At 42.4% G+C, this 20,657-nt stretch overlaps 8 protein-coding genes across 8 annotated transcripts in view; 5 read left to right on the top strand and 3 right to left on the bottom strand.

The window, feature by feature from the left end:
- slmo (slowmo) overlaps nt 1–20,657 on the top strand; it is a 94,646-nt gene that overhangs the window by 55,150 nt on the left and 18,839 nt on the right. The window lies entirely within an intron of this gene.
- On the top strand, nt 27–4,295 carry Kap-alpha3 (karyopherin alpha3). The gene is made up of 4 exons (XM_008195676.3): nt 27–468; nt 563–1,261; nt 2,815–3,507; nt 3,561–4,295. The coding sequence occupies exons 1-4, from the start codon at nt 406–408 to the stop codon at nt 3,654–3,656; spliced, it is 1,551 nt and encodes a 516-aa protein (XP_008193898.1). The 5' UTR covers nt 27–405; the 3' UTR covers nt 3,657–4,295.
- On the bottom strand, nt 3,685–5,293 carry LOC663918 (uncharacterized protein). Its single transcript, XM_969947.4, has 4 exons — nt 5,161–5,293; nt 4,924–5,120; nt 4,733–4,877; nt 3,685–4,689 (listed from the first exon to the last, which is right to left on the bottom strand). The coding sequence occupies exons 1-4, from the start codon at nt 5,233–5,235 to the stop codon at nt 4,369–4,371; spliced, it is 738 nt and encodes a 245-aa protein (XP_975040.2). The 5' UTR covers nt 5,236–5,293; the 3' UTR covers nt 3,685–4,368.
- On the top strand, nt 5,336–9,599 carry Grip91 (Gamma-tubulin ring protein 91). The gene is made up of 7 exons (XM_969959.4): nt 5,336–5,470; nt 5,516–5,691; nt 5,747–5,983; nt 6,028–6,103; nt 6,159–6,974; nt 8,202–8,391; nt 8,446–9,599. Exons 1-7 carry the CDS (start codon nt 5,386–5,388, stop codon nt 9,356–9,358), a joined length of 2,493 nt encoding a protein of 830 aa, XP_975052.1. The 5' UTR covers nt 5,336–5,385; the 3' UTR covers nt 9,359–9,599.
- On the bottom strand, nt 7,884–10,288 carry Cbp20 (cap binding protein 20). Its single transcript, XM_969973.5, has 4 exons — nt 10,148–10,288; nt 9,886–10,103; nt 9,690–9,841; nt 7,884–8,125 (listed from the first exon to the last, which is right to left on the bottom strand). Exons 1-4 carry the CDS (start codon nt 10,205–10,207, stop codon nt 8,007–8,009), a joined length of 549 nt encoding a protein of 182 aa, XP_975066.2. The 5' UTR covers nt 10,208–10,288; the 3' UTR covers nt 7,884–8,006.
- Nucleotides 10,516–11,439, top strand: Paf-AHalpha (Platelet-activating factor acetylhydrolase alpha). The gene is made up of 3 exons (XM_969986.4): nt 10,516–10,657; nt 10,706–11,035; nt 11,085–11,439. The coding sequence occupies exons 1-3, from the start codon at nt 10,592–10,594 to the stop codon at nt 11,364–11,366; spliced, it is 678 nt and encodes a 225-aa protein (XP_975079.1). The 5' UTR covers nt 10,516–10,591; the 3' UTR covers nt 11,367–11,439.
- Nucleotides 11,623–15,443, bottom strand: LOC663972 (DNA excision repair protein ERCC-5 homolog). Its single transcript, XM_008195678.3, has 4 exons — nt 14,917–15,443; nt 14,677–14,852; nt 12,622–14,617; nt 11,623–12,569 (listed from the first exon to the last, which is right to left on the bottom strand). Exons 1-4 carry the CDS (start codon nt 15,002–15,004, stop codon nt 11,662–11,664), a joined length of 3,168 nt encoding a protein of 1,055 aa, XP_008193900.2. The 5' UTR covers nt 15,005–15,443; the 3' UTR covers nt 11,623–11,661.
- On the top strand, nt 15,657–19,120 carry Su(H) (Suppressor of Hairless). Its single transcript, XM_970009.4, has 2 exons — nt 15,657–16,819; nt 17,895–19,120. Exons 1-2 carry the CDS (start codon nt 15,974–15,976, stop codon nt 18,570–18,572), a joined length of 1,524 nt encoding a protein of 507 aa, XP_975102.1. The 5' UTR covers nt 15,657–15,973; the 3' UTR covers nt 18,573–19,120.

The raw sequence follows: 20,657 nt of genomic DNA, 5'->3' as shown, positions 1-20,657 counted from the left end.
CAGCGTGCCAACTTTAAAAACTGAAAGTTTTGCCGAAATTATTGCAAATAAAGGTGTAGTGTCCATTGAAACAATAAATTTGGCTTGATTTTGAGCCTACAGTGAAAAGTTGTGGTTTTAATGTTAATAAGGTTTAGATTGTGTTAATTTTCCCGATCAGCTGTCCTTCCGTTGTGTTTGCCACCGTGCGCGCAACCTGTGCAACCGATCTTTGTAGCAAATGGGTATGAAAAAAATACCCAAATTACGTTAAATCAGTCGGTAATTTTGTGATAATCGCGTCCGAACGTTTCCCCCTTCATTTTTCATGTTATCATAACGCCAAATCGAGTCTTTTACGTTTTAAGAGCGCCACCCGGCTTTTCCTCGTGTTTTCATCAGCCCTCCATTGTCAAATCTATCAAAATGGCGGATACAGGTTACAAGAATCGCATCCAGAATTTCAAGAACAAGGGAAAAGACCAAGATGTAAGTACCCCGCCCTTCCTTGCGCCCCACCGGCTCCCTTACTCCCGAAACACCCGTCCGGTGCGCCCCTTCTGACCGCCCCGTGTGCCCCCAGGAAATGCGAAGACGGCGCAACGAGGTCACCGTGGAATTGCGCAAGAACAAGCGCGAGGAGACCCTCCAGAAGCGCCGCAATGTCCCCGTGGTGGACTCCACCGACGAGGACGACATCGAGAAGTCGCTCTCCACCACGAACTTGGAAGAACTGGTGGCGCAAGCGGCCGCTATCGACAACCCCCCGCTGCAGCTGATGGCGATCCAAACCGCGCGGAAGTTGCTGTCTTCAGACAGGAACCCCCCGATCGACGCCCTCATCTCCAGCGGGATCCTGCCGGTCCTGGTGATGTGTCTCGAACGGTATGACGAGCCCTCGTTGCAGTTTGAGGCCGCCTGGGCGCTCACGAACATCGCCTCGGGCACGTCCGCGCAGACCAACAGGGTGGTGCAAGCGGGGGCCGTGCCCCTCTTCCTGAAGCTGCTGCACTCGCCCCAGCAGAACGTCTGTGAACAGGCCGTTTGGGCCCTGGGGAATATCATCGGCGATGGGCCGCAGTTAAGAGACTATGTTATCGAGCTCGGTGTTGTTAATCCACTTCTCTCGTTCATTAAACCCGACGTTCCGATTTCGTTCTTGAGGAACGTCACCTGGGTTATTGTTAATTTGTGTAGGAACAAGGATCCCCCGCCGCCTATACAGACTATTAGGGAGTTGTTACCCGCCTTGAATGCGCTTATTCACCACACAGATACCAATGTGAGTATGTACCAGAAAAGAGTCACAAAGGTGAGCAGTCTCATACTTTGCGTTACGTGTGAAAAAAATATAAAAAAGGGAAGAAAAAAAAAAGTTCACCTTTAATGACGTCTGAGTTTTAAAAATGTTGGATTCAACGGTGCGAGATTGGTGTCAAGGTCGCAATTTATTCTTTGTCCATTTTAATGATTTGCAAAAATACGTCTTCATCATTATTTTCGGTTGTTTTGTTAGTATTGATTACGACGTAATAAACAAAACAGTACTTTGGCTCTATAAACAAATTTTACGTTGGCAGAATCATTCATAAAATTTTCATTAATTAAAAGTTCAGAAGTAGGTCAGCTATAATTGTTTTCACTTATTAGGAGGTGTGACTCAGGTTTTTGTGACTCAAACCGGGGTTGTTTATAGAATATGAAGTTAAATTAAACAAGAAATATTTTCTTTACATTTAAATTATTCTTACCGATGGTCACATAGTCACAAAAACGTTATCAAGAATCAAGAATTACGAGATATCAAGAAAGACAATTTTACAAATAAAATATTTGTTTGAGATGCTGTCAAAACATTCTGGGATAATTAACATTTATTCTCACTTGTATAGAAGGGTTCTATAAATAATTGAAAGAAAAACCCTGGTTTCAGTGTCAGTAACAGAAACTGAAAGTTTGAAATTTTTTAGACGTTGGAATTTTATTTTAAAACTTTTCCATGTCCTTCTCGTCTGAAAGTAGATTTTTAGTCTCTTTGGCGACAAATTTCAAAGGCAAAATAAGCCTTGATAATTTTCGTAGGCTTGATTCGTCAGTCCTTAGATAACATTGTCAGGAATGTTGCATAAATAATAAATAAAAAAATATGAAGACATTGGAAGCTACTTAACATAAACAATTAAAAATGGATTTTTGTTATGTGGTGTAGTGGCAGCAATAACAAACAGTGTGGTTAATTTATTTGCGGTTTGTTTTTTGTACTTTTTAATGAAACGTGAAAATATTTATGTACATAATACTATTAAGATTTTTTATTAATTATAACAGATTCCTTACCTTTGTTGTTTTATGTAATTGTGGCATGTTGGCTTTTATTTAAAAAATCATAGAATTCACGTTGTGGAAAATAAATGTGTAATCGTAAATTTTGGTAAAATACTATAAAAAATTTCAAGTTGACTTCATTTTGTGAGGCACTCTCATTTATTTTATTTTTTTGTGCAATATTATGGAGGTGATTTTTTTATTTGATTCTGAATCATTCTTTTATTTGTTTATTCTTTTGTATTTTAAAAAATACAATGCATATAAATACAAGCCGAAAAAGGAATTTTAATGACCTCACAAAAGTGCATCTTTACCGAAAAATTCTATTTGACAAATTCGCATTTTATTTAGGATAAAACATCACTGGGGAATAATATAAATGACATTAGAAACCTTGCAAAGTTCTCGTTATTTTTTTTATTTATCGATATTAAATTTTTCTGGGACACATACAAAACGATATTTGGATTTTCGGCTGTAGCATTTAAAAAAAAATTGCTCTTCCAGATTTTAGTCGACACGGTCTGGGCATTAAGTTACCTCACCGACGGCGGCAACGAACAAATTCAAATGGTGATCGACAGCGGCGTCGTGCCCAAACTCATCCCTCTCCTCAGCCACAAGGAGGTGAAAGTGCAGACGGCGGCCCTCCGTGCCGTCGGAAACATCGTCACCGGAACGGACGAGCAAACCCAGGTGGTCCTCAACTGCGACGCCTTGTCCCACTTCCCTGCCCTCCTCTCCCACTCCAAAGAGAAGATCTGTAAAGAGGCCGTCTGGTTCCTGTCTAACATCACCGCCGGTAACCAGATGCAAGTCCAGGCCGTGATTGACGCCGGCCTCCTGCCCAACATCATCAACAACCTCAGCAAGGGCGATTTTCAAACGCAGAAAGAGGCGGCGTGGGCCATCAGTAATCTAACCATTGGCGGAAACAAGGAACAGGTGGCCACACTGATCCGCGAAGGGGTGATTCCCCCGTTCTGCGACCTCCTCAGTTGTAAAGATGCGCAAGTGATTCAGGTCGTTTTGGACGGGATTAACAACATGCTGAAGATGGCGGGAGCGGAGGTGGACCAGTTGTGTACCATGATTGAGGAGTGCAATGGCTTAGATAAAATCGAAATGTTGCAAAATCATGACAATATAGAAATTTATAAAATTGCATATGACATCATCGAACAGTACTTTAGTGGTGATGTAAGTTGAAACAGTACTTTTGAAGTCTGATTGTTAGTATTATTATTTTTTAGGCGGATGATGATGCAAACTTAGCACCGACCGCCGCTGAAACCGGATTCCAATTCGATCCAAATACCAACGTACCGAACGAGGGATTCAAATTCTGATTCATTTCTATATTGCTCAGAGTAACTATTTTGATCTAGCGCGTTTGCTTCCTTTCCTCCCTAAATTCTTTTACGGTGGTTTATGTACGCTCATTTTATACGGTTGTGTAAATATAGAATTTTTTATAAATAATTATGCTCGTAATTGCTTTAGGATATTTATTTAATTTAAACGGAAAAATATGTCACTGTATTTTAGTTTTTATTTTATTTTGTACATTTAAATTAGGTAAATATCAACATTAATGTAAAATTTTTAAAATGACCGTACATAAGAGACAATCTGGGCATGATCTAATAAATCAAAAAACAGTAAGTCATTAACGGGATTTTAACAATTGGACATGTCATGCGCAGATTTGTATATTTTTATGATATTAACAGTTTTTTGGTAAACATCATGCTATATACCTGCGTGTTTTTTAAGTTTACAACGTTTTTTTTTCGTTGTTTGTAGTCATATACATAATGTTTATCGAAAAAGAACTAAATAAATTGAGAATTTTAATTGACTGGTCGCGTTTAATTAATATGATTAAGGCTATTATGTAATTAAAAAGTATAGTTTCGTGCTTACCATTGTATTATGGTAGTTGGCATCGTTTAAATATAATTTAAAATAAACAAAGTCGAATCTTCTTTTTAAGTATTTCATTTAAAACGTGGAAATTGTAAATTTCTAGCGAATAAATTACTTGTAATGAAGCCAAACTTAATTAACCGCAATTCCGGTCACATTCCGACAATTACAAGCACCGTGGACCAAAACTTTCTCCTGGGTCCCTTTTTGCAGTTTGACCAAAGTGTCCGATGGGAAATTGACAGATAATTTGAGACAACCGCGTCTTAAAATAATACTTTGCGGTTCCTTGGCACTGAATTTCATCGGCGCCACTTTCCCCGGCTTTGGGGCCGATTTTGACACTCTCGGGACTTCCCGGACGAATTCGGTTCGTCGTGGCGGAACCGATTTGCTCCGAGTTCGACCGACCGGCCCTTTCTGGGGTTCCCACGGGACTCGTTCTTCCGGGATCTACAAATTTCGTCAAATGGGCCCCCATGTAGCTCAACTTCACCTTAATGTCTGGGGGCGGTTGCGGGGTGCACGCCAGGCATTTGGTCTTCCGCGTGGAGGCGCCTTTGGGGGTGTCCTGACTTTCCTCGATGTACAAATTCTCGAATTTTGGCACAGTGTCGTACATGGAGACCCGGTTCAGGAAACTAGAATTGTGTAACAATTTGTGCGGTTTTGAAAATGGGGGGTTACTTGGGTTGGGGGGTGGCCCAGTAGTTGTCCACCCGACTTGTCCGCATCACATAGCTCAGCCTTTTGAGTAGGGTGAAGTTATTTTTTTCGATTTCTTGGCACCGTTCCGCCTCCTTTTGCCTCTTCTTGAGCTTAAGGGCGACGTGTTGCCGCGGCAACGGCGGGCGCGTGTCGATGGCTGGCCCGGCCGATTGCACCTAAAAACCTCGAAAATCATGAATTTACGCTAAAGCTCACCTTTTTGCGGTGGTTTTCAAATCGCCTCTGCTGCCACGGTCTCACCAACAAATTCTCCTTCCGCGAGATCATCATGCAAAATCACGCCGAGTGTGTATTGCTGGTTGCCCGGCGCGTTGTTATGGCAGATGGCGCCGCTCAAATGTCAGTTTAATTTTATTTTAAATTTGGCATTTGCCCCTAACCAAAAACTTGAAAGGGGGCTGTTATTGTAAAAGGGGCAAAATGAACTCATCGACTAGCATAGATACGTCGAATCAGCCCGACTTAATAATGCAACTGTGTAATCACTTCACAAAAAATAAGCCAGGTGAGTTTAGACCAGTTTGTTTGAGTGGGTGAGGTTTGTTTTTAGGTTTATCGACTAATTTGTGTAAAACTGCGTTCAGTTTCCTGTCCTCACCGGCGCAAATCGAGTGCAGTGTCCCCAGTGACGAGCAATTTGTTGTTGTGCAAATAAGAGAAATGCTGAGGGAGCAATCAAACAGTTGTGAACAGTTTGAATTACTCTACTCTAATATGTGTAAAACGGTAAAGACATTTAACTACGATTTCACGTCTAATCTAATTAACGTATTTTTTTAAGAATGTGTTAGAAAACCGGGCCTCGGTCTTGCACTTTTTGCTAAAACTTGCCAAAATGTCACAAAAGGAAGTCAGGTGGGGCACAATCGAAAGTCTCGATAGGTTCCCTTCGACGACTTTAACCCGACCTAAATCTCACTATTTTCTTAAAAGTGGTGGCTCTCAAGAGTCCATAAGGAGCATTTTTCAAGGACACTCGACCTTGAAGTCTGTACAGTCCAGTAGCACTAACATTCCGGTTAGTAGTTGAATTCGCCGGCAAAAAATAATTTTAACTTTTAGTCTTCACGGGTCACAACGGCTGTGTCCAGCGTTTGGTCAAAAAATGAGTTGGAATCTGTCTCTTCCCCCCTCCCTTGTGAGTCCCAAAAATTTAGAAGGGCACCATTAATTTTAATTAATCGATTTTTAAGCCGAAACCAATCTGGTGTCTGACCGCGAGCTCTTGCAAGACATCATCTACTCCTTCCACGGCATCGAGGGGCGCTTCCTGCGCAAGGAAGTGGGCGGTTTGGGCTTCACCCTCGACCCCAAAGCCGGCAAAAACATCACCCCCATCCAGCGTGGCCTCATGGAGCGCCTCACGGGGATGAGCTTCCTGCACAACCAGCTCAAGCAATACTGCGACTCGAATGACGAACAAGGGGGCGTCATTTGTCTCGCCCTCATTGCAACGCTCCGCGACGAACTCTCCTCCTACTACCGCACCATCGCCCTTCTCCAGACCGCCCTCAGAAAGCACCCCCACGACCAGCCCCAGATGAACCTCCACAAAGCACTGGTGTATATCCACGAGCATCGGATGCGGTTCGAGTGGCTCGCATATATCGCCGAGCAGTGCAATGAGAAAAAAGGGGGCGCGCTGATTACCGCCGTTCACGGGTTTTTGCAACACGGGTCAAAGTGCGCGCAGGAGGTGTCTGAAAAGGTGCTAGCGGCTGTGTGTAAGCCGTTGTTTATCATGTTGTCGCGGTGGTTGTTAGATGGAGAGATAAATGATGCGTGTAATGAGTTTTTTATCGAAGCTAGGGACATAGCAGCGGCTGAAAGGCTGTGGCATGATAAGTATCATGTGAGGAAGGCGATGGTGCCGTCGTTTATCACGATGGAGCAAGCGAAGAAGATTTTGGCGACGGGGAAAAGCATTAATTTTTTGAGGCAGATCTGTAAGGATAGTGGACAGTTGCCGGAGAGGGATGTGTTGCAGAAGCTGTCTAAAACGACCTCAGGTAGGTGGGGGAATTGACTGGAACAGACCGTTTCGTTTGACAATTTTTTTATTTTCTCAATTAACAACAAAACTATTCGAACTATTGGAACTATTTTGGTCTAAACCTATGTAAAATAATCCAGGGAATCGATTGGCGTCGATAAAATCGCCAAATTCTCAATAGTTTTTTTGTTATGAATTTTTTAAAATTTTACCTATTTTTACTTTCATTTGCAATTTTCTCAAAAACTATTAGTCGGAGAACAAAGGTCTTTTTTGAAAAAGATAGATGATTAAAAGAGCTTTTTAACGATAATAAACTTCATAGGTTTATCTCTAATAGTTCCGAAGTTATTGCTCGATAAATGTTCCGGAATCCACCAAAATCGCGACAAAAATTGGAAAAATCAAACATCAAGAAATCGAACATATGGACTTTTTTTGGACTTTTAACAACTCTAGAGGGTTGTAAAGGCATATATATGTACGAAAAAGTATGATAGAACGAGTTTTAAAAAAATTGAATTTTTTCACTTTCTTGAAGGTAAGTGTATTACTCAGGAAATTTTAGCAAAAAAATCAAAATTTTAAATCTCGTGAAAAGTTGGTTTTATACAGAAAATGAGCCGCTGAATTCAATGGAACAAACCGCATTGCTCTACGACTTTTAGTTTTCGAGTTATGAATTTTTTGTTGAGGAATGAATAACAAATTTCCATTTTATTTTTTTATTTTCTTAATAACGGCAAAACTATTCAAAAATGTGGAACTATTTTGGTCTAAATCCATGTAAAATAATCCGGGAAATCGATTGTCGTCGAAAAAATCGCCAAATTTCAAATCGTTTTTTTGTTATGATTTTTTTTTTAATTTTACCTGTTTTCGCATTTATCATCAATTTCCTAAATTAATAAATAAAAAATCCAGATGAAAACGTTTATTCCGTTTATTTATAGTTGAATACGGGCTTAAATAATCGTAATAAAAACAAGAAAAAACAATGATTATCCGAATGTAATACAAAAGTAAGGCTTAATAACTATCCTAAATGTTACTCTCTAGCCGGGACCATCGTCTTTAATTCCTTATCCACATCCTTAAAGTTTTCCTTTTGTCTGTACTGAAGCGGCCCTTGTTCTTTAAAAGCCCTCGCCATTTTCAGATGTTGTCCTATAAACAATACTCTCAAATTTGCGAATTTAATTTTATTCAACTATGATTATGTTCTCTCTTTGCTACGTTTCAGAATCGTTATTTTCGCCCGAACAAAGCCTCGAATTCGATTCGGCCCTCGAGAAAGTCTACCGGGAAACATCGCTCCGAGTGCTCGACCTCCTCAAAAACAAATACCGGCTTTACGAACATTTGCAATCGCTCCGGAGGTACCTCCTACTCGGCCAGGGCGACTTCATCCGCCACTTATTAGAACTATTAGTGTATGTATTTCCCCGATTTTTTGAGATTAATTTAATTGAGATGACGCAATTTAGCCCCGAGTTGGACAAGCCGGCGCAAGAAATCTACAGTCACACCCTTTCTACGATTCTCGAGTCAGCGATCCGCGTAACCAACGCCCAGTTCGAGGACGAGGACACCCTTCAAAGGCTCAATGTCAGTTTCATGGGGCACTCGCAGGGTGACACCGGATGGGACGTTTTCAGTCTCGTTTACATCGTCGATGGGCCCGTTGGGACCATTTTCCAGCCCACCATGACCACGTACCAGTGCCTTTTCGGCGCTTTATGGAAGGCCAAACGCATGGAATTCGTTTTGGCCAACATGAGGAAACAGCAAATTTCAATGGCGAAAATCTTCCGCAAAATAAAGGAACTCAAGCCCGTCATGCACATAATCCACATTCTCACGAGCGAAATGATTCATTTCCTGCACCAGACTCAGTATTACTTCCTTTTCGAAGTGTTGGAGTGCTCGTGGGCCGAAATGCTACGACGGGTGAACCAAGCCGAGTGCTTGGACGAGATTATAACCGCTCACACGATTTTCCTGAATTCGGTTCAGTGTGGAGTGTTGCTGGACGACAGTTCGAGACAACTGTTCTCACAGTTGAGGTCGATCTATAATTTTATTTTGACACTGGAAGGGTACCAGAAGGCGCTAAATGAGGCCGCCACGAGAGAGTTTGAGGCCTTCATGGCACTTAAAGCCAAAACCGAAAAGTCTGACATGTTCGGCATGACCAGTGAGGACGAAATAATCGCGAAAGCGCGAGTCGAGAATTTCCACCAGTTCTTGAGCAGTATCCGGACTAAAGTGAGACACTTGGCTCAAACGTATGAGCAATTCGTTAAGAAATATTTGTTGCTGCTGTCGTCGAGTTCGAACATGAATCTCCAGTTACTGAGCGTGAGGCTAAGTTTTAACGACTATTATAAAATCATTTGACCGGAAACCGATTTTGTGTACAACCAGCCGTCTCATATTGTGTATAACCCGCGATCGCCTACTTCCACAGTTAGCAAATACGGAAGCTGTGACTCTCTACTTCGTACAAAGAAAAAACAGAAACATATCTGATGTTGTATTGGATGAAAGGCTGCAGCCTTTCATCTGGGACTTGTAATTATGTAATGGAAGTGCAAATTTGAGCATCAGCTCCATTTTAAATAAACCAAGTTATTCAATACGAACTGTTTACTTAAAATTAGAGACAAACACAATTAGCGTGACAAGCCACCCTCATTTACACCACCCATTTTTTGCTGGATTATTTTACCGTAGCCCCCGCGGCCTGAGTCGTAGTCAGTTCTGTACTCGTCGCGCACTTGGCCCCCGGTCTTCCCACGGCCGTACTGTCGGCCTTCGACAAAGCCCGCGTCCCAGTCGGTTCGCACAATTCTGTCGTCCAAGCGGGTCCCGTTAATATACCTACAACCTCCAATTACCCACAAATTACAAGCGGTGAATGCAACCTTAGACAATTTTCCGCGTCTTGTCTGTTGTAATATTCGACGAAACAGAAGCCACAAGGCGTCTTTTTATACTTATCTAGGCCCATGACCACCCGCCGAATGTCGCCGCATTTTGAAAACAATTCGTATATTTGCTCCTCAGTGGTGTAAAATGATAAGTTTCCGACGTACAGTGTGGTCGATAAGCGCAACAAGCGGTCCTGTTCAGCTCTTGTGCCCTACAACGCTGAGTGAAGTTAGGCCTCACATTACTCAAATTTACCTTAAAATGCTGGTCGCGGTACGAACTGAGTTCGACCGACGGTGAGGAAATCGTCGACATTGCGAACTAGGCCTAGAATACACACTTTTTCCCCAAAATTAAATGTTTATAAAACACAAACTGTTGACACTTTGGCTACATTTGACAATTGACAGACGACACCAAGAAACGTAATATGCGCTAATTTCTAAATTATCAGCTCGATTTTTTGTGAGATGATAAAATTGATAAATTACCGGCGTTGTCCACCACAAGAAATAATTGAAAAGGTTGAAAATACGCCAAATTCGGGTTTAATTTGTGATAAAGTTCGGTCGGTAAAGCAGATTACGCGCCGCTTGCACGCTTGGTTAGTTTTTTGACGTTTAGAAATGTCATTTTTATAAATTTTTAATTTGAGATTATTGGCTTTAGTCTTACGCTCACACCGGCAATTTTTTTGCAATGAATACGTGTAAATTGCCCGCGCCTGTCGACGACAGTGACGGCGACCACCGATGGATGAGTATCGTAAGTTGGCCGAACCTGGGGCTCCCCTGGCTCAACTTGTGATTTTAGCACAAACGCTTCGTCTCCGAGTCGCGCGAGAAAGACGCCGACGTGGTGTTCGTCGGCGACTCGATCGTGCAAGCTTTACAGCACACTGAAGTGTGGAACGAACTTTTTGCGCCTTTACATTGTTTAAATTTCGGTATCCACAGAGACAAGATCGAGAACGTGCTCTGGCGGATCCAAAACGGCGAACTCGATAACGTAAAACCCAAAGTTATAGTTCTCCACGTCGGTACTAACAACCACGCGAACACTCCGGAAGAAATCACGGAAGGGATTTTAGAAATAATCAGTACAATAAGAGAACGACACCACGACGTTTATATCGTAGTTCCCGTGAGTTGGTGCGAGCGCCGCGGGCCTGACTTAAGCCGTTTCGTTTCAGACACTGTTACCTAGGGGGCAGCACCCCAACAAACTGCGGGAGCGCATGGCTCAGGTCAATGAGCTCCTCAAAAGCAAATTAGTCAATTTACCCAAAGTGGAGTTGGTTGTGATCGATAAAGGCTTTGTACAGTCAGACGGGACGATAAGCCACCACGACATGCATGATTACCTCCTGCTCACCAACGCCGGCAGCAGGAAGGCCTTTGAGCCCGTTCATGAGTTACTCCTACAATTGCTCAGCGAAGGCGAACCCGAAAAGGATCTCACACCATCTGAATAAAGTTCAAATGCCTTTTATCCGCTTGTTTAGATTAAGCTCAGGCTGTTTGCCTTAATTTTCGTTTTGAATCTCATGTGATAATAAGGTTAAAACATTGTAAATTTTTTTCACATTCCGAATTTATTATTTTTCCTATTGATAGGAAGTCGCTATTTATTTATGCTAGTTTAAGGTACGTTAAGAGGAACTGTTTAGTTGTGATAATTGCTATTTCTCATTATTTGTATACCTATAAAATTGGAATAAAGTTTGCATCAAAAGTAAAAAATATATTTTTATTCAAAACGGTAACGAACTAATCACTATCTTCAGATAAATAACTCGAATCTTTTTGTGGCTCTCTCTTCACTTTCCCTCTCTTTTTCACGTAACCAGGACCTTGCTTTGACTTTCGAAAAGTTTCAACGGCTTTGATTCGATTTTTTAACATTTCGGCTTTATCCTTTTGTTTCTGAGGAATGACCTCCTTTTTGTGTAACCTTTGTAGATTAACCGTCCTATCTTTGCGTTCTTCAATCTCTTTTTGAACCTCTTGGTGTATTTCTTCCACCCGCTTCTTCGACCTAACTGTGGTCGCCTTCAAAATTTTAATTTCCTCATCTTCACTCTTCTTCCCTCCTCTTTTCTTCTTCTTCTTCTTCGGTTCATCCTCCTCCTCGAATCCACCCCCTTTCCCTATCTTATCAAGAGCAGTCTTAACTCTCTTACTCATCTGTTTCTCCATCCCCCCCGAATCCACTCTATACTCAACCTTGAAAAAATCAGTAATTGCCTTCTGACTCTTACTCTCCCCCATTCGCCTCAAAATCGGATTAAGAATCTCCTCAGTCTTGGTTTTCGTCCAACCAAACTTTTGTCTCGCAAACTCCACTAACCCAAAAACGTCAAGCTTCCCCCACGTGAAACTCTCCTTACTTGTCTCAACTTGGGGCTCCAGATAGGCTTGAACGATCTGCGGATTCGGAAAATTCTCCGTGAAACTAACATTTTTCAACTTGCTGCGAAGTGAGGTCCGGCCAGGAGCGGGCATTTTTCCCTTTATGACCCAATTTTTAAACTCTGCCAAACCCGAAATGAGTTGATTTTTCGGCGGAAAAGCGGCCAAAATTTCCAGAGCCGTCACTGGACCCACCCCAGTCAAGCCAGTGGTGTAGTCGCTCCCCACCAACATGGCCAGGAGGATCATTTGTTCCCTTGTCAATTCTGCAAAAATTAAAATAAAGAATAATTACTACAACAAGAAGCTAGACTGTACTGTAATGGTGCTGGATGTTGTCCGATTTAAACTCCATCACAACTTTGTTTTGGTTGAAAAAATTCTTGTAAACGGTTTTTCCCCCAAACAACCAAATGTCGCTATCGTCGGTTATGGTACCGTCCGTGAGACCAATCAGCTCCAGGAAAGCGCACTGAGCCTCGGCCTCCATGGGGGCTATAATGTAGGGCACCCCAAATAATTCCAGGAGTTCCTGGGCTTCTTGGAACATTTGTTCAGTGATGTTTCCCGCAGTTCTTTCTTTTGTTTGCTTCTCTACTAACAGTTCTGTTTGTTCCTTTCTTAAATTGTCTCTCATTTCGCTCAGTTGCTCAACTGTTAATTCAGTATTCGCTTTGTTTTCTTCATTTTCTTCATGAGGTTTCGTATATGCTTGGACCATCTTCTCGATCTTATCTTTGAGTGACTGACCTGACGGTCTCTCTTCAATTGGTTTTTCTTTCTCCACTTCTTTAAAAGCATCTTCAGTACTACTTGAAACCTCCGTTTTCTCTTCAACTTCCTCAAATACGTCCTTGAAGAGATCGTCTTCAATTTCTTCATCTGGCTTTATCACGACCTCCATAGCAATCTCTCCGTTGGTACTTTTCTTCTCCTTTTCTTCATCTACATCTACAAAGTCCTCATCGTTGCTAGAGGCAGAATCTGACATCACCTCAACTGTATCTTCACTGACGATAGAAGTGGTAACTTTATCTTCATCTAATTCCGCAATATCTTCAATACTGTCTTTGGTAATTTCACTACAAACATTTGTACTTCCAGTCTTGTCTGTTTCTTCTGTTATTTCTTCATTATCCTTAGTAATATCAGAACTACTACCAGTTTTATCTGCTTCCTCTTTGCTTTCTTCAGGTTCCTTAGCAATGCTACTAGAAATATCAGAACTACTACTGGCTTTATCTGTTTCTTCTTTCCTTTCTTCAGGTTCTTTAATAATGCTACTAGAAACACCAGAACTACTCTCTTCACTGACTTTCTTCATTGCTCCACTTTTACTGGCAATAATTTTGGCAATTTCGCTGGGAGTCAGCCCACTGTACTCCATCATGTATCTCTGAGCTGGTGTTAACTTCGTACGAATTACTTCTTCTTCTTCACTGGAGTCCGAATTTCCAAAATCAGCATCTTCAAGAAACGATAACGACAATCGTTTCTTCCCCCTAGAACTGGACGGTTCCTCCCGATTGTCTTTCGTTTTTGATGTCGACGGTTCCGCCTCCAAAGACAAGGCTATGGCCTTCTTCAAATCGTCTTCAAATTCTTGCTCCCCTTTATTCTTCACATTCTGTCCCTCGTCGCATTCTTCGCTTTCTTCAATCGTTGGTAAATCCTGCTTTTTGGCCTCCTCCACGGCCTGCTTGATGTCTTTGATTAAAAGAAACCGCGTGTTTTCGTCCGAAGCGATCCGACTGCCTTTCAAGTTCGTTATAACCCCCTGGTCTTTGAGCAATTTTTCCAGCTCGCCCAGCGATAGAGAATGGCCCCCCATTTCTTTTTCGACGTCTTCAAGGGCGGTTTGCACCGACTGCCTCTTCAAGAGTCGTTTCATTTGATAGGTGGAGAAGTTGTCACTTTGAGTGGGCATTTCGTGGATGCGCCCCCATGAAGACTGCTTCCGTGTGTCCTTCAAGTCGGAGAGGATTTCGTGCCGGACGTCGGCCGGTAGCGACTTGAATTCGGCACTTTCCGTGTCAATTGAATGCAAGTCGTATCGGGGAAGCCCCGAGTCTTCCGAATCCGAGTCACTTTGTGACAATGTGGAGTCGAGAGACTGGGACGGGGGCAAGGCGTAAAGCTCGTCATCGTCTTGTTTTGATTTTTTAGTGGGAGAAGTTGAGGCGGTTATTGCCGCTTTGGCTTTTTCGGACAAGACTTTGCTAATCGCGGTGTGTTTGACTAAGGCTGATAGGAGGTTTTTGTGGATGCGGTCCGCCTCGGACAAGGTTTTGGACTTTTGCTGGTTGCGTAACGCCTGGGAATTTGCGGGAAAATGCAACTGAGGTTATGTTTTTTTCTCATTATTTTACTCACTATGGTTTGTCTTTTGAGAACTGGGACGCCTCCGTCGAAGACAAACACCGGCTTGATTCTGAAATAGAGTAATTTGCATACTCTGTGGTAGATCCCCAGCAGGTGCGCATGGGGGACGGCGGCCCCCTTGGCGTCCTGGAACCCCTTGACGATTTGGTGCAACCAAATCGAGACATCTGTCAGATTGCGTTAAGGTTATAACCGATCAAGCGTGACGTTTGAAATGTCAATAAAGGATACCGACAGCTAACACTTTGTTTTCGAGAGATTCCAGAGGCACGGGTTTGCCGGAAGGCTCGATGAGCCTCCACAGACCGTGAACTCCCATAATATATTTTCTGGTAAATAATTCGAGGCGTCTGATGGAAAAAATTCCCACGGTCTGAGGCGGCGATGAACGACCGCGACACGAACGTCAGTCAGTTCCCATGATTTAGATGCGAAGAATCATCAAATCAGAGGAAAACAGACCTAATCTCGTCCAGCGGTCTGAATTACATCTCTCAGTATCAAATGTTTGAGAATCGCCGAGGCCACCCACTCTTTCCCACACCATGATTTTCCCACGCCCTGGCTGTAACCCCAACATCCTGCGGGAGGGCAGGGGGGCGGCGCTAAAGGCACCTTCACAAGGGAGGGGACCCATTCATAAACACGCGGCCAGTGGCGTGCGCCCAAACGCCAATAAAACCACCACATTCTTTTGTCAGGCAGCGGCGCCGCGAACTTCCTAATACTGCTATCTTTGTTAGAACTTTTTAGTTTTCTTCTTTTTAGAAATAAACATTATTTATAATAATAATTGGCACCTAATTAGATCAATTAGATTAGGTATCAAGGTAGAAAATCCCTCACTAGGATTAATCCTCCAGTGGCGTCTCGCCTCCGCCCCTGTTGTGTCATCCACTACCGTTTTACGCGTGTTAGGTGTAAACCCGCCTTAACGCTACCAAAATTACATAATTTTCAGCGACCGCCGCGCCCGCCCCGCCCGCCCCGCCCATGGCCCATGCAGACCCATCAGCCCATCTTGGGCCCTCTTGAGCGTTAAAAAATTCCAAGAACGCGTTAATTCGGGCACTTCCTGTGAAAACTCGCCTTTTGAAAGTTGGCCATCCTGTCGGAAAATCCTCTCTCCAAACAGGTGTTTTTCGAATGAGATACGGGGGGCAAAGGAGGGGGAAGCATGGCATTTGTTCTCACCGTGTGTTGCGGTAGCCGTGCGAAGAGTTGGCTGTGAGTGCATCGATAAAACAAACGCCAGTGCGATGCGGCCTACTTGATTAAGTGTTTCGAAATGCCCCATCAGTACGGATTGCCGGGCATAGCCCACGCTCAGTCGCCCCCGACGCCGCCGCCGCAGCACGGGGCCATGTACTCGCGGTTCTCGGGGGCGGTGGTGCCCGGGGGCTACCGCGGCGAGGACCGGCGGCTGACCCGGGAGGCCATGGAGCGGTATCTGCGGGACCGGTCCGACATGGTCATCGTGATTTTGCACGCCAAGGTGGCGCAGAAGTCCTACGGGAATGAGAAGAGGTTTTTCTGTCCGCCCCCTTGCATTTATCTGTTCGGGGACGGCTGGAGGCTGCGCCAGGAGCAGATGCTGCGGGAGGGCGAGTCCGAGCAGGCCTCGCAGTTATGCGCTTTCATAGGGATTGGGAACTCGGACCAGGACATGCAGCAGCTGGATTTGAATAATGGGAAGCAGTATTGTGCCGCGAAAACTCTCTACATCTCCGATTCGGACAAGAGGAAACACTTTATGTTGTCCGTGAAGATGTTCTACGGGTCGGGGCACGACATCGGGGTGTTTCATAGCAAAAGAATCAAAGTTATCTCGAAGCCTTCAAAGAAGAAACAATCGTTGAAAAACGCGGATTTGTGTATTGCGAGTGGTACCAAAGTGGCGCTTTTTAACAGACTTAGATCTCAGACTGTCTCCACGCGGTATCTGCACGTGGAAAATGGACATTTTCATGCCAGTTCCACACAGTGGGGTGCTTTCACTATACACTTGTTAGACGACAATGAATCTGAAAGTGAGGAGTTTCAAGTACGGGATGGGTACATTCATTACGGTTCTACAGTCAAACTGGTGTGTTCTGTCACCGGAATGGCCCTCCCGAGACTTATCATTCGAAAGGTACGTTTGAAAAAAACATCAACAAAAAATTGAGGTTATGATTCGGCAACATGTCAATCTTTATATTCCCCATAATTACGCAAAGGAACGCTCCCTGCAAGCAGTTACGGCCATACCATGACCGAATTCAGACAAAATAATGATTTTCCAGATGATTCATTGCACAAAATTCGATATTTCGATACAAATGTTGACCCAGCCCGTGATTGGCCCATTTGAGAACACATGTCGGTTCCCATCCTATCAAAACTCGCCGCTCACGCGGGCGATTCGAAGCCTATTTTGGGGAAAGAAAAACCTACTAAAATAATACAAACTATTGTAATTTTCAAGAAACACAAAATATTATGTTTTTTCAGCCATTAAAATTACAAATGTGCTTTCTTAATACTCATAATAATAATTAAATATTTCACCACGTCATTGACTTTCTTATGCTGGATGTTCAAGATTTTTTTTTTTGTCATAATTTCGTCCGCATATCATTTTTAATGCCTTTAAAAAGCATAACATGCCTCTCGACAACATCAGATTTCTCCCTAGTCTTCCTACGCTAATTACGAATAAACTCTTAATACTCTTTTTCACCGACCTCATCAGAAAATATCGTAAAGAAAGAAAGCTAATTTCTCGCCAAAATGTCAGAAGAAGCCCCAAATCTTTATTTTGTTTCTACATTTGGTGATTCTCTACTACGCTCTGCAGGACTTGGAATCCGCCGATTTTGAGACACCTTGTATTTATTCTTTATCTTACTTACACTTTAAGGAACCCGTTGAAATACAGCTACATTATTATTAGAATTATTTAAGTTGTGTATAATTTGACAGTTCTCCAGTTACGATTTATCTTTACTTGGTCAAGTATTAATTGAAAAAATTGTGATTGAAACTTCCTATAATTCCTGACGGTATTTTTTTTATTTTCCACTTTTTTACGTTTGTACAGGTCATCGTATTGCAAATTTTTAACGTATTGTAATATAATTGTTCTCTTCTCTTTGTGGCGTCTTTTTTTGTTTCGTAGTTTGTGTTTTTTGGTTCAATTTTGTAAAGCGTTTGTTGTTTTGGTCCAGGTGGACAAGCAGCAGGCGCTCCTCGAAGCCGACGACCCCGTGTCCCAGCTGCACAAATGCGCCTTTTACATGAAAGACACCGAACGCATGTACCTCTGCCTCTCCCAAGAGCGCATCATCCAGTTCCAGGCCACCCCTTGCCCCAAAGAGCCCAACAAGGAGATGATCAACGACGGCGCCTGCTGGACCATCATCTCCACCGACAAGGCCGAGTACCAGTTCTACGAGGGCATGGGCCCCGTGCGCTCCCCCGTGACCCCCGTGCCCATCGTGCACAGCCTGCACTTGAACGGCGGCGGCGAAGTGGCGATGCTGGAGCTCACGGGCGACAACTTCTCGCCGTCCCTGCAGGTGTGGTTCGGGGACGTGGAGGCCGAGACCATGTACCGGTGCCAGGAGTCCATGCTGTGCGTGGTCCCGGACATCTCGCAGTTCCGGGGCGAGTGGCTGTGGGTGCGGCAGCCGACCCAGGTCCCGGTCTCCTTGGTGCGGAACGACGGGATTATCTATGCCACGGGGTTGACGTTCACGTATACGCCGGAGCCGGGGCCCCGACCGCAGTGTTTGCCTGCGGACGAGATCATGAGGCATGGGCAGAGGAGCGCGGCGGCGGCGCAGGGGCAGAGCCAGGCGCTGACGCAGGAGGCGGCGTGGAACTCGCACGGAGGGATGCATTAGGGGGTGGGTAGGTAGATGCAATAAAGTTAGGTAGGGTGTACAACGACCATTGTGTTTTTTCTCGAGTGGACACTCAGTATTAAATTTTGAGATTGGAAGTGGCACGAGTCTTCTGTATTATGATTTATTGTGATATGTTTTTTGAGTAGGCGGTCGTAGAGAAGCAAAAGTTGGTATCAATTTTTCCTTATTTTTTAATTGATGCAGTTGACCGGCCTAAGACTTGTAGGATGTGTTTCTACAGCGGTGTAAAGAGATACTTAGCCTTATGAACAAACCAAAGTTATGTAAGTTTTCTAATTGTCAGTCAGAATGAATAGTCCAACAATTTTTACTTAGTATTAAGTAAATTATGCTCAATTTGCCGATGAATAATAAATAATAGGTAATAAAAAATCTCGACAGGAAAACATGACAACAACGAATTTATGGCAAATGTAATGAGTGTAAATATCTTTATTAGAATTAGTTTTATTCTACGTAAAATAATACATAAACAAACTGTACATGCTGCATATTTTGTAGAAATAAAAACTATTTGAATAATATCACCATTCTTCAAACCCCTAACAGAAAAAAAATCACAGTGAGTACGGAAGGCCTTCCGCATTTTCACATCCATTCAAGTCAGTTCTCACGACAAAATCTCATTTTCTTGAAAATGATTATTCATACATGTGGGAATTCGGGTCTTAACAATGGTATTATTTTTAATAATTGCTTTTCCTACTGTATATTAATTAGTCGGTCCCATTCCCACAATTGAGGTGGGAATTCTCATCTCATTTGATTCTTAAACTTCTGTTTGCTCATGTAAGTGAGGGAGATATAGGGGGTCACAAGGTCGCCCAAGTTATAGCTAAGGGAGGTTTCGCAAGGAGTCTCTGACGATGGTTTTGTGGCAGTATGTGTTGCCCGAAGGGCTGGGTGACGAGGATTTTCTAAGACGCAGTTCGATTAATTGGCGATGTTAATTAAGTAAATAATTGAGTTAAGCAGTTAATGAATGAACATGCAGCAATAACAGGAAATCATATAATCATGAAAATGCTCTTGATGGCTTCACATAATAACATACGTGAGAATCCAAAGGCTATTGTTGAGACGGTGAGGTTTATTAATGGGTTGATTATCTGATTAGACGAATGAGGGAAATTGGAGGATTAAAAGTAAATCGGCGTTTGTGTAATTTTGCAATTTGCTCATTAGTGACACAAAAGAATTATAAATAAAATAGTAACTCGTATGATGAAAAGATAAACAAATAAAATCGTATTTTCTTGTAAAAAAATTGAGGCAGTAAAGTACCGTTTACTAGAGAAACTAAGGTCCTATGATTTTTTTTAATTAAGTAAAGACTTACAGATAAAAACTATAAAAAATGTGGAGAATAAATTCAGGAAAATAAAATGTACGAAATCAAAGAACAGTGCAAGATGCAACAACAGCTAAATAAAATTTGTAAAACGATTTAAGCTGAGGGACGATTTATTCTAAGATCGATTGCAAATAGTAGTTTGATTTTAATTTGGATATTATGTCAGCGAGAGAAAGCGATTATTCAGTTTTTTATTTTAATTTCGTAAAAACATTATAACATAACTATGAAACTAAATTTAAGAATATTTGTTCACTGAAATAAAAAAATGCTTATAAAATAAATCGAGAATTGTCCATTAGAATAGGTCGTGTAAAGCTGAGCGCATACAAAAAAAATCTCTTATAAAGCTGGAATTATTTTTGCGCCTTTATATTTTTTTACTTAAAGAGAAAACAAGAAATAAATTTCATACTGAAACAATAAAATCGTTAGAAGAATTTTTCCCAGCCCATTAAACCGAATCTTAATATAAAAATAATTACTTGTGGGAAATATTCTAATGCTACTTTTTTATTTTTATAACATATTTTACACAAAGAACCGTAAAAAACTCATCAAACAAAAAATGCAGATTTTGTCATTTGTGCGCCTGTTTCTAGACATTTCCATTCAGTAAATGAGGCATTTTTTCTGCTTGTAGATCGTATCAACTCTCCCACAATTATGAAAAACACTTGTTTCACATTTCAAAACACTACTGTTGG

Source organism: Tribolium castaneum, chromosome 5 (assembly GCF_031307605.1).
Source record: "Tribolium castaneum strain GA2 chromosome 5, icTriCast1.1, whole genome shotgun sequence".
In the NCBI taxonomy this organism is placed as follows: Eukaryota; Metazoa; Arthropoda; class Insecta; order Coleoptera; family Tenebrionidae; genus Tribolium; species Tribolium castaneum.
Note: the sequence above shows the minus strand (reverse complement) of the source record. Positions and strands in the feature narration are given on the sequence as shown.

Bases quoted from the DNA above. Each gene is read 5' to 3' on its own strand.
- Cbp20 (XM_969973.5), bottom strand. From the start codon at position 10,207: ATGTCGACGATTTCCTCACCGTCGGTCGAACTCAGTTCGTACCGCGAC. The intron at 10,104-10,147 runs GTAAATTTGAGT...TCAGCGTTGTAG, and splicing joins ACCGCGACCAGCATTTTAAG to GGCACAAGAGCTGAACAGGA. The intron at 9,842-9,885 runs GTTGCATTCACC...TGGAGGTTGTAG, and splicing joins GACGCGGAAAATTGTCTAAG to GTATATTAACGGGACCCGCT.
- Kap-alpha3 (XM_008195676.3), top strand. From the start codon at position 406: ATGGCGGATACAGGTTACAAGAATCGCATCCAGAATTTCAAGAACAAG. The intron at 469-562 runs GTAAGTACCCCG...GTGTGCCCCCAG, and splicing joins ACAAGGGAAAAGACCAAGAT to GAAATGCGAAGACGGCGCAA. The intron at 1,262-2,814 runs GTGAGTATGTAC...TTGCTCTTCCAG, and splicing joins TTCACCACACAGATACCAAT to ATTTTAGTCGACACGGTCTG.
- Paf-AHalpha (XM_969986.4), top strand. From the start codon at position 10,592: ATGAATACGTGTAAATTGCCCGCGCCTGTCGACGACAGTGACGGCGAC. The intron at 10,658-10,705 runs GTAAGTTGGCCG...TTGTGATTTTAG, and splicing joins ACCACCGATGGATGAGTATC to CACAAACGCTTCGTCTCCGA. The intron at 11,036-11,084 runs GTGAGTTGGTGC...GTTTCGTTTCAG, and splicing joins ACGTTTATATCGTAGTTCCC to ACACTGTTACCTAGGGGGCA.
- LOC663918 (XM_969947.4), bottom strand. From the start codon at position 5,235: ATGATGATCTCGCGGAAGGAGAATTTGTTGGTGAGACCGTGGCAGCAG. The intron at 4,878-4,923 runs GTAACCCCCCAT...ACACAATTCTAG, and splicing joins TGGGCCACCCCCCAACCCAA to TTTCCTGAACCGGGTCTCCA. The intron at 4,690-4,732 runs GTGAAGTTGAGC...CGAAATTTGTAG, and splicing joins AACCGCCCCCAGACATTAAG to ATCCCGGAAGAACGAGTCCC.
- LOC663972 (XM_008195678.3), bottom strand. From the start codon at position 15,004: ATGGGAGTTCACGGTCTGTGGAGGCTCATCGAGCCTTCCGGCAAACCC. The intron at 14,618-14,676 runs GTGAGTAAAATA...GCAAATTCCCAG, and splicing joins TTCTCAAAAGACAAACCATA to GCGTTACGCAACCAGCAAAA. The intron at 12,570-12,621 runs GTACAGTCTAGC...TAATTTTTGCAG, and splicing joins CAACATCCAGCACCATTACA to AATTGACAAGGGAACAAATG.
- Grip91 (XM_969959.4), top strand. From the start codon at position 5,386: ATGAACTCATCGACTAGCATAGATACGTCGAATCAGCCCGACTTAATA. The intron at 5,692-5,746 runs GTAAAGACATTT...TATTTTTTTAAG, and splicing joins ACTCTAATATGTGTAAAACG to AATGTGTTAGAAAACCGGGC. The intron at 6,104-6,158 runs GTGAGTCCCAAA...TCGATTTTTAAG, and splicing joins TGTCTCTTCCCCCCTCCCTT to CCGAAACCAATCTGGTGTCT.